General features: G+C 41.9%; 1 protein-coding gene and 1 long non-coding RNA gene across 9 annotated transcripts in view; one reads left to right on the top strand and one right to left on the bottom strand.

Annotated features, from left to right (window-relative positions):
• CDC14A (cell division cycle 14A) overlaps nucleotides 1-11,032 on the bottom strand; it is a 204,711-nt gene extending 193,679 nt beyond the window's left edge. Inside the window, exons 1-2 of one of the 8 annotated variants that reach the window (XM_053214524.1) lie at nucleotides 10,878-11,032; nucleotides 8,856-8,946 (exon numbers count right to left, since the gene is read on the bottom strand). In XM_053214524.1, the coding sequence (XP_053070499.1) occupies nucleotides 8,856-8,946; nucleotides 10,878-10,971 (185 nt within the window). In that variant the 5' untranslated portion in view covers nucleotides 10,972-11,032. Of the gene's footprint in view, nucleotides 1-8,855; nucleotides 8,947-9,758; nucleotides 10,331-10,877 lie in introns of those variants that run through there. The other 7 variants (XM_053214526.1, XM_053214527.1, XM_053214531.1 and 4 more) reach the window with 7 other exon arrangements.
• Nucleotides 11,033-12,971: 1,939 nt separating this feature from the next.
• Nucleotides 12,972-15,943, top strand: LOC113599234 (uncharacterized). Its single transcript, XR_003419973.2, has 2 exons — nucleotides 12,972-13,013; nucleotides 15,686-15,943. It is a non-coding gene; the product is annotated as an uncharacterized LOC113599234 (long non-coding RNA).
• The last annotated feature ends 324 nt before the right edge of the window (nucleotides 15,944-16,267 follow it).

The following is a 16,267-nucleotide window of genomic DNA, read 5'->3' as shown; positions in this document are numbered from 1 at the left end:
AGAGAGCCCTTGATTCCTTAGGAGTGGCTGGAACCATCCCTGAATTATGGTGAAACTGTACAACCAATGTACTTATAATAATACAGTCTGAGTACTGCAGAAAAAAAAGCAAAATCAAAAGCAATAAACTCTTCAAGAAGAAAATGCAGATTCATCTTAGAAAAGTTCCACAAATTACAAAACTGCTTTCATATTTCAAGATGTGATTTCCCAACTCTTTGTAGGAGCTGCCTCACTAGAATGCCACATTCCCAGAAATAACTGGATAAATGCCTTACTAGAGTATATCCACCAAGGAGAATAAAGGTGAAATAAACCATCTTTTCTGGTTCTCCAAATGAAAATTAAATTTTATAGCAAAAGAACAGGTCCAAACTAGTAAATTCTCCGCTTCATCAATTGGATTTGAACATCTTTAAGACCAAAATAGTAAATGTATAAATTAATAAGTGAAACATTTTATTCAAGAACTATAGTTCACACAAACTATTTCCTATAAAGGAATTCACTGTCAATGACAAATAAAAATTGTGACCATTTACAAGATGTTTTCAAGTTGTGAGGACTGCGAATAGTACATGCTTTCAATAAATAAAGTGATATTTTTGATGGTTCTCATTCAACATCTGATTCTTTGGTGGTCCTGGAAGTATTTGTATGATTAGCAAAACCAAAGTTTTTTTAGGTAAATTGAAACTAAAGCATGTTTTTTTAAAGAAACAATAAATTCGACATTTACCCGTAGAAATCCCAATTCAAATCAGTGAGCCAGAAAGGAACTTAAGATCAGTGTCCCACCCAACTTCTCAGTTTTTAAACAAGTAAATACCTAAATATCCCAGGCAGGCATTGTCTATTTTCTCCTTAAAGATCCCAAAAGACAAAGACTCGTCTTTTACTTTCATTATTAACTCCCCTTCTTACTTCCTTTCCCCATCCCCAAAATAAAACCAAGCAATAAAAAAAGTAACCCTTCCTTCCGATTTACACACATTCTACTTTAAGGTGCCACTTTCTCCCAGTCACCCAAGCTAGGGACCTTGAACCTACCTTCAGTTCCTCACCACCCCCTCCCCACCTCCCAACGTGGTCAATCCCAAATACGCTCAATCCATCCTTTCTAGCCTCTTCCCCCATCTGGTCCTTCTGTTCCCATTGCTACCGCCCTAATCCAATCCTGCCACAGCTTAAACAGAGCCATCCCCCCCACACACACACCCCCCACCCCACCCCTCCGCCTCCCAGCCTAAAGCAGAGCTCTAATCAGTCTTTCTGCCATTCTACAGCACAACCTAGATCCCGTCCCCACTATGTGTCCAGCCTCACCTGGGACCTCTCTGCATTCAAATATTTCATGTCACCTAATGGAATATTGCCAACTCCAAATACTGGAAATCTCTTCTTTCTCTCTTTTGCTTCCTCTTTCACTCACTCATTCATTCATTCATTCAGCTAAAATTTCATGAGCACCACCTCCATGTCAGGCACTGTGCGGGGTGTAGGGATACAATGAAAGCAAAAACAGACAGTACTTGTCCTCACAGAGATGATAACATACACTCTTTGCTCTTACACACCCTTCAAGAGCTAGTTCAAATATCACTCTGTGTAGTCTTTATCACCCCGGGCAGTAATAACCTCTTCGTTTCTTGGATTCCTACCACATACCTTTGCAGCTTTTGTCATATATCGCCCTTCACTGTATTTGTTCCGACTGCCTTCTGTACGTATTTGTCTATCCTCGAAGCATTAGCACAGCGCTCTGCACCAAAATCTATCCCATCTAAATGTTTCTCCTCCAGCAATTTTCAACCACCTCCAAGTCTTAAGTCCCGCTTTTTAAACTTCCTGTGAAAATGTGTCAAGGGTCTTTTTTCTTTTTCTTTTTGCTTTTGTTAAGCACAAAGGTGCGTTAAGCTCTGGGTTAGTAAAAGTCATTTGCTTTCGGCTTTGGAATGTGTTTATGAACTTACAACTGAGAACATCTGATGTCTTAGGAATCTACTTCAAACAAAATAATGAAGCCGCCCCACGGTGACTTGGCATAGTCAGAACTTGGACGGCCAACTGCTCCCCATTGGACTCTCTCCTACAGCCCGGCTATTTGGATCCATGTGTCAGGCAGCCTGATTAAGACCAGCCCTGTTAGTTTTAACTGAATCCTTAGCACCATAGTTAAATTTTATGTTTCTGTCAGGCTTATCTCACACAAATTGAAAGAACTAAAAAATAATGTGTCCTTATGAAGATTAGAGACAGACTACCCATTGTGAATGCCTAATGGGTCCAAAACAGCAAGTATTTAAATAAATCTATACCTAGAAAGTGAAATTTGGCTCTGGTATGTCACTGAATTTAAAATTGGCTGGTTAGTGTATACAGATTTGTGCATTTCCTCATCACATATACTATGTAGTACTGTGGTTAAAATACACATATACACATACACCTAAAAGGCATGTGTTCAAAACAGAGGATGAAAAAAGTGGCCCTGAAAAAATACTGGGTAATTTTTGCAAGGTTAGGACATAAGAAAGGAGAAAGGGAGAAGGAAGTATAAACCCACTGTCTTTCAAAAGCTACAAAGTTTTCTGAGTTTTAAGAGAATTCTATGCACAAATTTGTATCTTAAGTTACACCACTTAAGCAGCAAGAACATTTCACTGGACAGCCTGCAAAAGAAGTTTTCATAAGCTTATGAAAACTGGACTTCTTTTGTTTCATCCATCCTATTAATACATAATGATAATTAGCTCAATTTATTCCTTCCCTCTCTCTCTCTCTCTCTCTCTCTCTCTCTCTCTCTCTCTCTCTCTCTCTGGCAGTCCACCGAAAGGAGAAAAAGCAAAATTACACCCACAAAGTGGGAAAAACACTTTAATTACCACCACACATTCCCAGATATAGCCTGGACATAAAGTTGGTACACGCACTGTCGGTGGCACTTTCTTACCAAAGCCATTCCCCACTCAAGTCAGAAGGGCCAAGTGTGTGGGGCAGGGGTGTAAAGCTGGTACTGCACCCTCCCCACCAGCCTCAGGCTCAAGACAACTGGGAACCTGCTGGGAGCATAACAGCATGAACTCCAAAGCCAACTACCTATGGCTTGAATCCCAGCTCAGCAACTTAACTACTAGCTCAGTGACCTTTGGCTCTGTGTACCCGACCTGAGCCTCAGCTTCCTCATCTGTAAAGTAGTGATAATAATAGCACCCGACTCCTAGGTGCTGGCCCAGGACTATAAATGTAAGCTGTTATTATGATTTTATTTTTATTCCCATGGGGAAATGTGTCTCCAAATTCAACTATATCTTCTCTTCTGTCAATATCATAGCAATTTACAATGACAGCTGGGGTACCAAATGATGGCCCTAAGACTCTATATGATCATACGTGTGTGAACATGTGCATGTCCATAAATGGCATTAGTCTTTCCATTAAATTAGCCTACTTGCTACATATTAAATTTAAAATAAAATTTGAAAACCAAAAGGGTTTCTTCTCACCTAAATACTCCAGTCCCACAAATATTTCCAGGCAAGGGAAGTTTTTCTGTATTTCTCTCAAAGATGTCCTAGGTTCACATTCTGACTCAAACCTATTTTACAGACTATCAGAGAAATCGTTCTTCTATACGTGATTTATCCAAAAATTCCTGGTTGCATTAATACCAGAGTGTTTTAATAAAGCTTAAGTGAAAACTGAACATTTTAAACTATTTAAATCTTCAGTTTAGCTAATTAGTCCTCATTAGAGGCTGTTCATTCTTCCATGCAAAAACATTTGGTGAAATGCTTCAAGTCACTTCAGACACTGCTTAATATTCAGTCCCCAGAGTATGTCCATGAAAAGTTCTCTCCTGCATTCTCAACACCTTTCCTTTGCAAACATAAGGAGAGAAGAGATGAAAATGGACAAGGCTAAAAATGAACACCCTCTACACCACCCTTCATAGCAAACTGGCTTTCTATGCATTAACATCCAACCCTATACCCATCATCACAGTCAGGAGGGGCATGCAAAGGTTATAACAATTAACATACTTCATTTTTCTAACTTTTGAGCCAAAAAAACTTGAGCCAAGTTATAAAAAAGTAAGCCTCTATTTGGATTACAGGGCCCAATTCCAAAACTAAAGAATTAGCCTTTCTGGAGAGTTGTGTATTATTTGTACCTTAATCAAATACAGATAAATCTTTGAAAGGCTCTCTTTTTATTGGGCTACTTTTGTGCCACAAGTGTGTTAGTTCATACTCTAATTTTTATTCTCATCTGTGAAATCCTAACCCAAGGACAAATGTATGGCTTTCTTATCAACCACATTTTACTAAAACTGCTCAAGCCTTTATATTAATGTGATAAATTCTGTTTTAAGATCAAGCAGAAAATTCAGACCCTCATTTCTAATAAACAGCCACACATGAGGCCACTTTGTTAAGTTTTCTCCACCAGCTTCTCAGAAGGTTGCCATTTCAATCATGGAGTGCTATCATCCTCTTAGAACTAACTAAACACCTGCACAAAACACAGCTGCGTCCAGAGTACCTACAGCCTAATGTTTAAAGAGACTACTTACTGATTCATAAATAATAGTTGCATTTTCAAGGTGATAATTTAGCCAGAAAGGCAGCATTTCATTTATACATTCAACAGATAAGTACAGAGTTACAAGGTTGTGCAAGGCCTGTGTGACAATGCATATAAACATACTCCTCTCCTTAGAGACATGTACGTTATGATACGATAGTCAAGATTTTTCCCACCACAAGACCTCCTCCATAGACAGAACAGAGGTTACTACACATTCTTCTAGGGGCTTTGCAATCTCATTCTACACATCCTAAAGAAGTAGAGCTGACAAGATGGATTCCCAGGCTTCTGTCCCTCCTCCCTTTCTTCTCTCTCTCCAGTGTTTGTCCACCTCTGTTTATTTCCTCCTCCTTCCCCTGCTTCCTCCTCCTGGCCCTGCCTGTGAACTACAGACCTTGATATCTTCTCTTTCTCCCCCAAAATCACATCATTCTCACAGTTTTATCATCTCTTTTGGAAAAAATCCCCAAGTTTAAGAACTTCAAGTCTATGTGGTATCTCTTAAATTCCTGGGGCGCCTGGGTGGCTCAGTCAGTTAAGCGTCCGACTTCGGCTCAGGTCATGATCTCACGGTCTGTGAGTTCAAGCCCCGCGTCCGGCTCTGTGCTGACAGCTCAGAGCCTGGAGCCTGTTTCGGATTCTGTGTCTCCCTCTCTCTCTGACCCTCCCCCGTTCATGCTCTGTCTCTCTCTGTCTCAAAAATAAATAAACATTAAAAAAAAAAAAAATTCCTTAAATTCAACCTGACCAAAATGGAATGCCTGATCTCCCCACTAAAGCCGATTCTTCTGCCCTACTTCTCGTTCAGTTAATGGTCCCAGCAGGCTCACCAGGACCCAGGCTGTCTTAAGGCCTTCTTCACCTCCTCTTTTTCCTCAGCACCCCTCAACCCACCCACCTGATCTACTGCCAGTCACATGGATTCAGATCCCTTCTTTCTATCACCATTGCTACCAATCCTCATCTAGGCACTTATTTCTTCCCCTTGAACATTCCAGAATTTTTCTAAGTGGGCTTCTACTTCCACCCTAACTCGTTTTAAGGATGCTATCCTATTAACTTTTTTTTTTTTATTCTTTTAATGTTTATTTATTTTTGAGAGAGAAGAGACAGACAGAGTGCGAGCAGGAGAGGGACAGAGAGAGAGGGAGACACAGAATCTGAATCAAGCTCCAGGCTCTGAGTTGTCAGCACAGAGCCCGATGCAGGGTTCAAACTCACGAAGGGTGAGATCATGACCTGAGCCAAAGTCAGACACTTAACCGACTGAGCCCCCAGGCGCCCCAATCCTACTAACTTTTTGAGAGAAAACAGATGTACTCCAGAACCAGAGGGCTCAGTTTCAAATTCCAGCTCTGCTATATCTTAACTCTGTGACCTTGGGCAAGTTCCCTAACCTCTCTGTACACTACTCTCATCATCTCTGCACGCTAAGGATAATAGTACCAGCCTCACAGAATTGTTGTGAAAATAAAATGAATTAATAATTAAGCATTGTGGGGCACCTAGAACAGCAACTAGCATGCATTTAAACACTCAATAAATGTTTACCACTATTTGCAATTAGCCCAGATCCAGTTATACCATGGACTGCCCCAAAACCCACAGAAGGGTCCAATGGTATACAAGGAAACTGCAGATCCCCACCCTGGCATTCAATCTGCACCCCATTGACCTTTTGACTTCATACTGCATACCCCCCTTGGACCTGCATACACACCAGGCTAATTGGGGGACTTCCTATTCCCTGAATCCATTCTGGAGCCTCCCTCCTCATCCTTGCTGTTCTTGCTTCTGGGATCTCTCCTCTCACATCTCTGCCAGATAAAACTCTGTCTGTTCTTCAAACCAATTGTAACTCCTCCACGAAGCCTTTTCTAAACACGGCAATCAAATGTGCTCTCACCTGCCTGGGAACTCTTCTTAGTACAGGGGCTATGTTAACCTAAAGTCAGTTCTCTTTCTATCCTTTTGACTGCACTGCTGTCATCCTCCCTACAGGCGTGCGGCTCCTCGAAGGTATTATGTGCATCCATCGCCGCTGTATCCTCTCCAGCATCTAGCAGGTGTAATATGTTGGGATAACAAAAAAAGATGGAATGATGGCTAATCAGAACCACAGCCACTGCACTGGCACAGTAGCTGGGCACGTCCAAACTGAAAGAGGTATATGCTCTGCCCAGGCCGGAGTCCTCTTTATAGTTTGAAATGACATCAAAACTCACAATATAATTAGAATGGTCTCTCCAACAAGTCTTTCTTTACAAGACACCGGAAACACAAGTGAATAAATACAAGAGGAATGTGGGGACGCCTGGGTGGCTCAGTCGGTTAAGCATCCGACTTTGGCTCAGGTCATAATCTCATGGTTTGTGAGTTCAAGCCCCACATTGGGCTCTGTCTGACAGCTCAGGGCCTGGAGACTGCTTTGGATTCTGTGTCTCCCTCTCTCTCTGCTCCTCCCCTGCTCATGCTCTCTCTCTCTCTCTCTCAAAATAAACATCTATCAAAAAAAATTGTTTTAAATACAAGAGGAATGTGATTTGTAGCCCTATCCTAAAATACCAACCTTAAAATGCACAAAAAAAATGTTCTTCATATATCAATACTACAATCAAAAAACCACTGAGCGCTGAGTTTGGTGGCTACATGTAATTTTCTGCTAGAACTATACCATTTAGCAATCTCTAAAGAAGCAATTCAGACCTCAATGACTGAAGCTTGTTCCATGACATCCCAACAACCTCTGGCCCGTCAGCCACTGCAGAGTGGAACATAATGGCACATACACAGTCCCTACTGTCAGACTCACAAAAGTCAGGTCCCCAAACCTGAAACTCACTAAAAGAAAGCAACAAAAATGCACACTCCCAACAATATAGTGAACACTCAATAAACACTGCTAGCAGTGACATCAGCCAGGTACACGGGGTAGGGTCGGGGGAGCAGGCCACACATTACTCCGTTCCGTCTAGGAGCATGGCTGCAATCTGACACCAGGGATTTAGACCTCCTCCCGGCAGCATTCATATGCAGCAGCAAAGGGCTCTTTCATTCCCACTTTGACTTCAGCCATTCAAGAAGCATCCTGCCCCCAGTACCACTAAGAGAAATGTCCTGAAGACATCAGTTTCAAGAATCCCTATGATGAAGTGACAATTAAAGATGGTTTGCCCTCAAATAAAAGATACACTCTTCGAAGTCGAGAATACTCTCACTCTTCAAATGCCTTGGTGGTACCCACAAATTAGGCAGAACCGCCAAAATCCCTTTTAACAGGACAAGTCCTAGGAAGCTTATGAGGGTCACTATGGTTCATTTAACTATGTTCATTTAATTGCATGTTTGGTTTAACAACAAGAGAGTAAAGTTAAATGTTTAAGTTAGAATACATTGGACTACTCTGAAACACCAGTTCTTTTTAATGAGAGTGTAATCAAGTCAATTCAGCCTTCTTATTCCTTATTATCTGTTGCTTTTATTGAACAGAGATTTATCTCTCTTCAATTAAATTTTTGTTACCCTTGAAGTATTAAGATATTTTTTCCTGTAAACTATTGGTCTTTCACAAACAACAGTTCCCTATTCTTATTTTACACTCTCAAATCCTAATTCCCATAGAAGAAGCAACGTAACCAAAGAAAGTAAATCAGCACTCCTATACCACTTCCTCAAAGACAAAGAAAGTACTACTCTGAAGCTTGGGGCAACCAAATAAAATAACCCAGTAATTTCTTGTACAGGTAAAATCTTACTCATAGATATGACTTAGGTACAGCTACCTCCAGCTAAACAGGTCCCATTTTCCAAAAATGAGCCGCAGAAACGAAAACATCCTGAGAGACAACAGGAGCCTTGTGAACTGTAAAGCTGAAGCACCTGTAATACACACGCTTCCCTATACTCTGTGGGTGCTCCATAAATACTGGGTGGCTGATTCACAAGCCAATTAGAGAGTCTGGCAAGGACAGTGTCACCCTGGTCCTACTCTGGGGAGTGTTAGGTATCTAGGGTTGCAGTTTGTGGTGGCAGTAGGAAGAGCTAATATAGACAGAGGTCTAAAAGGACTGGGGTGTCGACAGGTTCAAATGATGTTAACTTGCTCTGCACTTCTCCTCAGGCATCTGAGTCTTCTGGAAAATGGTATTCTTACTTGCACCATTGGGGGAAACTGAATAAACCTGCCATAGAGGCACATAGTGTGGTTCCCTCACCAAAGAGCCAACAAGCTAAACGGTTGAGGGGGGAAAAAAATAGAAACTTACTTTTCATAGACCAGCTCCTCATCGATGGAGAAATAGTGGGTATTTACTGTGCTTTTTGGTCTATTCCTTAAAGTAGCAAAATATAACCGATCTGAAAGACAAGTTTAAAAGATGGGAGAAAACATATGAGAAGTAGGGAAGCTGAACGTGGGCAGGGGTGGTGGTAACACAGGAAAGATCAAACTAATAACTGCTACCCATTATTTAAAGATTCTATTAACACGTGGAATTCTTGCAGAAACCTGATCTCTCCCAGAAACCCAGAGACTCAAAAGCACAACGGAGAGGCGAGGAGGGGACCTGACTGAGAGACTCAGCTGGGGCAGTTCCCATATCTCCCCTGTTCCAGGCGAACGGGCGCAGATAGAAGCTGGGGGTACCCATAGAACTGAAGATGCAAGTTTGGTTCAGAAATCTCCAGACCTCAGCCACTGCAGAAGGGGAAGAGAGAGGCGAGCCTGCAGCATCGAAGACTTCAAGAAGAGGAAAGGAGTAAGAGACAGGGAGGTGTGATGCGGGGGCGGGGGCGGGGGGGGGGGGAGGAAGGGGGTGTCCAGAAAACCGAGCGGGATAAAGGAGACTAAAAAAAAAATCACCCAGAGCGGGATCTCCACCAGCCCCTGCGTGCAAAAGTCCGGCGGAACCCCGCGCTGTCCCACTACTGGGCAGGGAGGCCATCCGAGGGAGCTGCAGAGGGAACCTGGGACGCAAGAAAGACAGAGAAGCCGGAAGCAGGGGGTCCTCTGGGAGAGGACCGTAGCGAGAGGAGACGAGAGCGCGCGCAGCCGCTGCAGGACACTGGGGGCCCCAAGAGAAGCCGGAGGCGGCGGTTGGGACATAGGGCTAGAAGTGAAGAGTTGGGGGTGAGGTGGGGTTGGAGGATGTGGGGCGGCTGCTCCTCACCTTTCATGAACTCGCAAGCCCCGATTAGTTCCCCTGACTCCGCTGCCATCTTAAGCAAGATACGCACGGGGGAGGGCTGGGTCGTGGACAGCTGAGGTCACCCGCCCCCGGGGGCTTCCCCACTGCCCAGGAGCCGGGAAGCTTGCAGTCCCGAACACCGCGCCCGCCGGAGAGAGGCAGCAGGCGCCGAAGGCGGAGGCGGCTGGGGGGTCAGCGCGCCGGGCGCCCCGGGGACATTCCGTGGGGAACCCGAGCCCGCTCCGCGCGGGGCGCACACGCCCCAGGCTGTGGCCGCTCCGATTCGGACCCGGCTGCTGCGGCTGCTCCGCCGCCGCCGCCGCGCCTGGAAAACGCAGACCAGCTCTCACGGCAGGGCAAAGTCTTCCCCCCGCTCCCAAAGTGATCATGGAGGAGGAGACGTCTGCCCCGATCGCGCCGGTGGCTACTCGTGCGGCAGCGGGCAGGACTCCGGTGCCCGCGGGCTGGCAGCAGCTGCTCCGGCTCCTCCTTCGCCACCTCCTTTCAGCAGCAACTCTTCCTCCTCCTCCTCCCCCTAGGTCCGCCCTCAGACCTTCCTCCCCGCCCTCCCCCGGCCCCCTCCACTTTCACGGCTCCGCGGCCATCCCTTAAAGGGACAGCCCCGCTCCTTTCTCGGCGCCGGCCCCGCGCCCCAGTTACCAGGCGGCCCGCATGTCTCTAGGAGCCAGTTGCTAAGGCTTTGTTGCCGTCCACCAATTGCTGTACAGGAAACGGGGCCCTGGGCCCAGGGGAGCCGGGCGGGGCCTCCAGACTAGAAATTTATGAATGAAACGGTGGAGTAGGGAGTAGGTAGGGAAGGGCGCTTTTGCGGCTTCCCAGGCAAGGATGCGCCGGCCCCCCTTCCTTTTCTGCACTAAGTCTTCTCCCACTCCAGATTTTTCTTCTCTGTCTCTCTTGCGTGCCCCATCACCCACATTCTCTTAAACTCTTGCGCGCGCGCACACACACGCACACACACACTTTAAAGACCTCAGAGCTCCGCGCTCCGCCTCCTATATATAGCAAATCTTTGTAGCAACCCTAGCCCCCCATCCCTGACGATCTCCACCTTTATAAAAAATAAAATTAAAAAAGCGCTACCTCCTAGCTCAAAAGAACATGTACCGGTTTCCTCTACACATACTGGACTTTGAAATAACTTGTGCTTTGTTCTCACAGGGGAAAACATTCCCATCCGGTCCCCCACGTCCTCTCATTTGGACTGCCACTGTGGCCGCAAAATCATCACAAATGCCTCACCTTTATTTTGCTCTGGTCGAGGAGGGGGGCGGGGAAGCGAAGCCAGCCGGGGCGGGAGAGGGGTGGAGCGGGGAGGGAACTAGCGACACACGAGAGGGCCACTCGTCCACGGGGGAAATTAACACAAAAGAATCTCTTTACGTGTTAGCTGAAGTGCTGCAGGGAGTGGTTCGTCCCAAAAAGCCCTTGTCTTGTTTCTGTGAGGCTCCTCACACTGTTTGAACAACTTTAATACTGGGTACCCTACAGACGTGCCTAATTAAAGCCTTCGGTACGAAAATGGCGCTACAGATCCACCATCGTAAGAGCATGCGCTCTGTGTGGTTTCTCAGAAACTGAAAGGGATTTGCGCCCGCCTTTGGGAGAAAGGGGGCGCACAAGTGAAGAGCTGCCGGGCGGACTTTGAAGGAGCGCAGTGAGGCCAGCGAGTAAAACTCAACTCCCTGGTCTTAGACCGTTAATCAGCTTTGCCGATTCTCCAAAAAGCTAAATAGGAACAAAAAATAAATATGAAGTGCTTTTGGAAACCTGAGTGGTTTGATTTTTTTGTTGTTGCTCTCATAAGTTATGTGTGTGTGTGTATATATTTCTTAGCTATTCAGAAAAAAGAGAACACGTCAGTAATTCTAATCAAACACGTCCTTGTAAGAGAGTAAAAAAAAAAAAACCCTAACATCCAAATCTTTAAGGACAGAACCATATAAATTTAAAGCTGGAAGAATCATTAACCAGTACTTACTATACCCTATAACTATACAGCATCATCTGTACCCTAATCTTCACATGAGGAAAAAATACCTCAAAAGAGTTTTTTAAAACTGTAAAAGTCCTGAAAGGTGAATTGTAATGTTCTTCAGTGTTGAGATGCATTTCATCTTTTATAGTCCACTGGTCATGGCTGTGGAGTTCTAAAGGAGAAGACATCTCTCAAACATGTCCGCAGTCATACAATTACTTGAATTTTGCCTGATATTCTCCCAGTCTTGGTGTCAACAATCATGTTGGCCAAATCAAATTATTTTACTGAAAATTTCTAACAGGTTTTATATGTGAAAGATAGAAAAGCAAAGCAAATGAATGTCTCAATAAACTTACCCCCTTTGTTTCGAAGTCTGAATTCAATGATGGCAATCTGTTTCCAAATTCGCCGATTTAAATTTGGGTAGAATCTAAATTCACTTGCAAATTTCCTAACAACTTTTCATCCCAGTGTTGTGTTAGAAAAATTACATGAGAAAAAGAAGCCCACGTTCTCATTCAACACATAAACTTTTAATTTCACAAATAGTCTAAATGAACTCTAAACCTGTATTTTCAGAGACAGTAGCTTCAACTGAACAAAATAAACATACAAAATATACAAAAAACATTTCTTTCATATAAGTCGTTTGTTTAGAAATTTTGGTTATAAAGAAATTTTGGTTATAAAGAAATTTGGTTATAAAGGAATTATGACCTGAATGAAAAGAAATCCTGCAAATTAAGAACTCAAAAAGAAAAAGTTTATTTTTCCTTATCATATTTACAGTATGTATATTATAATGAAATTTTTGAAGTTAAGACTCTATAAGTAATTTTTTAATGTTGCATGAAAGAAAAATAAGTGATTATCAGTATAATCAAATTTTTCTAAACCAAAATCTACACAATCTAAATGATATAGAAAATTCTACAAGGAAAATTGTAAACAAGCTAGTGCACACACAGCACACATCCATGTCAAGATTCTAATGAGATCATAAAACACTTTATTCTCTCAATTATCATGAGGTCAGTGTTCCTATTGGCTGTAGTTTCATAATAAAGGCATGATTTCAGTCTGTGGAGGAAGATAATGGAAGAAACTTCTTTCCAATCATCCAGCTTAACAGAAGTGGTAGGAAATGACTTTTATTTTAAACAACCATAAAGAAAGTTATTTCACATATAAAGAAAATGCTAAGAGAATTAAGATGTCACTCAATGAAGAAAAGAAAGGTAATGTTAAACATAGACATTTAACAGTTAAGTATAGAAATGTCTCAACAACAGTGACTCTTTGAACATCCCTTGAATCCTGCCTTTCACACCCTGAAAAACAGTCTGCAGACTATGCTTGTGCACACTGGAGCTAGAAAACTCACTGCTGGAGGCAGCTCCAAAATACGATATGGCACCAAAACATGTCTGGTTCTAATTCTGCCCCTTGAGGCCATCCTGAACACCCTTAGTCATTCTTGAACATGACACCTCTTCAAAAATGCAAAGGCAGCTCCCTCAGACCACTTCTTCCCCTTAGTCTTACCCGGATTAAAATCCTCAACCTTTCTTTCAACCTCTTCTTAAATTACATGGCTTCAAGTCTAGTCACGGTCTTCTCCAATCTGTCTATACCCCTCATAAATTTAATGTCCCAGTGGTGACCTAGTGTGACTAGTTCTGAGATTGGAAAAAAGCACTGAGAAAAGATTCAGATGAGAGAAAAGCAATGAAAAATGTAAAAGAACCAAGTTTTATCATTCAGCTGCAATAAAAGGGAAAAATATTCTCTCTTGTTGGAGAAGGGTAAGGAAAAAGTTGGTTAGGCTAATCAAAGACTTGACAACAGTGATATTCACTTATTCTATTCAAAGTATCACTTCTTATTAGAATATATTATTAGAAGCTGCTCTTTTAGTTGCTTGTTCAGTCATGATGTTATATGAGCAAGTAAAAAATACATAGAATACATATTTTGAATTCTTTCTAAAAATTAATTTTCTGTTTAGTTGTGAAACAAGGAGCAGTAGAAACCTGCCCTTCTGAGTAATTTGAAATTCAAAGTAAGTTGAATTATTGGGGCACCTGGCTGGCTCAGTCGGAAGAGCATGCCACTCTTGATCTCAGGGTTGTGAGTTCAAGCCCCACATTGCATGTAGAGATTACTTAAAAAAAAAAAAATCTTTAAAAAAAAGTAATTTGGGGCCTGTGGGTGGCTCAGTTGGTTAAGCATCCAACTCTTGATATCAGGTCAGGTCATGATCTCACAGTGGTGAGATGGAGCCCCTCGTGGGGTTCTACACTGAGTGCATGGAGCTTACATGGGACTCTCTCCCTTTCTCTCTCTCCCTCCCCCACTTACGCTCTCTCATTCTCAAAATAAATAAATAAACTTAAAAAAAACTATTAAAATGTGAATTGTTTAAATATTTTGATAATTCCTTGCCTGGTACCAAAAATATTTTAAGGCAATTTTTTATTATATATATAAATTATTACAGTGTAATCAGAATACCAAAAATATGTAGATAATGTAACTCATGAGATACCTGCCTACAGATGCTAAGATCTTGGCCTAACCCAGCACTGCACTAATCACCAATGCCTGTTTAAGAACTCCAAACCAGAATCAAAGATGGTAAAAACCAGGAAGGACCTGGGAGATCAGCTACTTCCAGTTTTCAAACAGGCTCCATAAGGCTTCAGGTAGCAGAAACCTGACCTGGGGATGGGGGCGGAGAGTGATGGATGAGCACACAGGGCTACTACAAAGTATTTCACTCCTAAAAATGATGTGGTAAATAGAGGAAAGAAAAGAGAAGAAGAAACTGAGGTCCATGGTGGGTAATTAATTTTCTGAAGTCACATAGCTGATTAGTGGTAGAAATAAGACCAGTTACCAACAATCTTTTCTCAATTTTCTCCTAACTTAGCTCATCTTAGATTGTTTAGCTCATGGGTTCTTAAACCTTTGAGATAATAAAATATCAAGCAACAATAATGTATATGTATAATATCTTTTCTTCAAATTTTTAGATAAAATATTGAAATAATGTAAACTCAGAATGAAAAAATAAGAGATGTTGCATTATCTGCCATTGCTATTGTTGCCACGTGGCTTCTTTAAAAATCTGAATTATTATTTCCACTATTTATTAATAGTATAACCAGTATTCCACAGAATACTGTCACTAACAGTCTGGTCACTAACTGAGAAAGTTAGTGAACATTAAATACAACAATGCAATTTAATAATCATCTTATCTTTGACTAATGCAGCCAGGAAAGAATGACGTAGTTTTAGAAGGTGAAAGAAAGTTCTATGGCCAGGTCAGTATACTTAACAGTGCTCAGTTTATTAGCCAATTTGCTACATTTTTCAAATAGACTGACAACTCAATACAGTTTAAAACTTACAGAATTTATCCATCTACATTTATTTGTCATTTCTACTCTTTTTTTTTTGAGAAGAAATAAAGAAGTAAACTTTTTTTTCTCCAAAAATATATAAAATAATATTCCTTGTGCCACTCCTCACCCCCATCACTACTGCCTCAACTATCACTACCCTCATCATTATCACCTTAGTGGCACATTTCGATCTCAAGTTTTCAGTGTTCACTCTTACATGTCCATTTAATACATGTCCCTACTACACTCTGTAGCATTACAAATTTGTAATGCTTGTAACGTTTGCAATCCAAAGCACTTGTGTACCAAAGTGAATTTCAAGACCCATTGGCTCAGTTGTAATTGTGTGATGTTCAGCATCACATAGTACTCGTATTGTAAGACATCACTCGTGTATCAAGTTAAAATTTATTAGAAATGTTTGCTGGTCTTTCAGAACACTTGCAGAACAAGTTACTCACAATCCAAGGTTTTACTGAATTATTATTCCCATTTTATAGATGAGGAAACTACTACAAAACATATACTCAACAAATACTTGGAAAATGAACAAAGAAGTGAGTTATTAAAATGTTGGGAAATGTCAGGTTATGATGTCGCAGTTCGTGAGTTCAAGCCCCACGTCGGACTCTGTGCTGATGACTCAGAGCCTTGAGCCTGCTTTGGATTCTGTGTCTCCCTCTCTCTGCCCTCTCTCTGCCCTTCCCATGACCCTTTCTCTCCCTCAAAATAAAATAAACGGTAAAATTTTTTTTAAATGTTGGGAAATGAACTTATGTGAATCACTTGAACATGAAAGCAGTTTCTTTGTAGCCTGGAGTCATGGAAAAAATACTGCATTTATAATCAGAAGCCCAGCTTTCAGGCATCACTCTTTCACCACCTGTGTTATCTTAGACTGTTTCCTCTGTCATTAAATAAGGACTAAAATAATTTGTAACTCGCAGGAATAATAGTAGAATTAAATAAGAGTGCTATGCTGTGATGCCATTGTATAAATATTTGCTATTAATGTTAAAGCTTATATTAAATACAAAATTATTTCCAAAATCATATATTCACAAGACTCAAACTACTATATC

This window comes from Acinonyx jubatus, chromosome C1 (genome assembly GCF_027475565.1).
Source record: "Acinonyx jubatus isolate Ajub_Pintada_27869175 chromosome C1, VMU_Ajub_asm_v1.0, whole genome shotgun sequence".
Taxonomy (NCBI): Eukaryota; Metazoa; Chordata; class Mammalia; order Carnivora; family Felidae; genus Acinonyx; species Acinonyx jubatus.
Note: the sequence above shows the minus strand (reverse complement) of the source record. Positions and strands in the feature narration are given on the sequence as shown.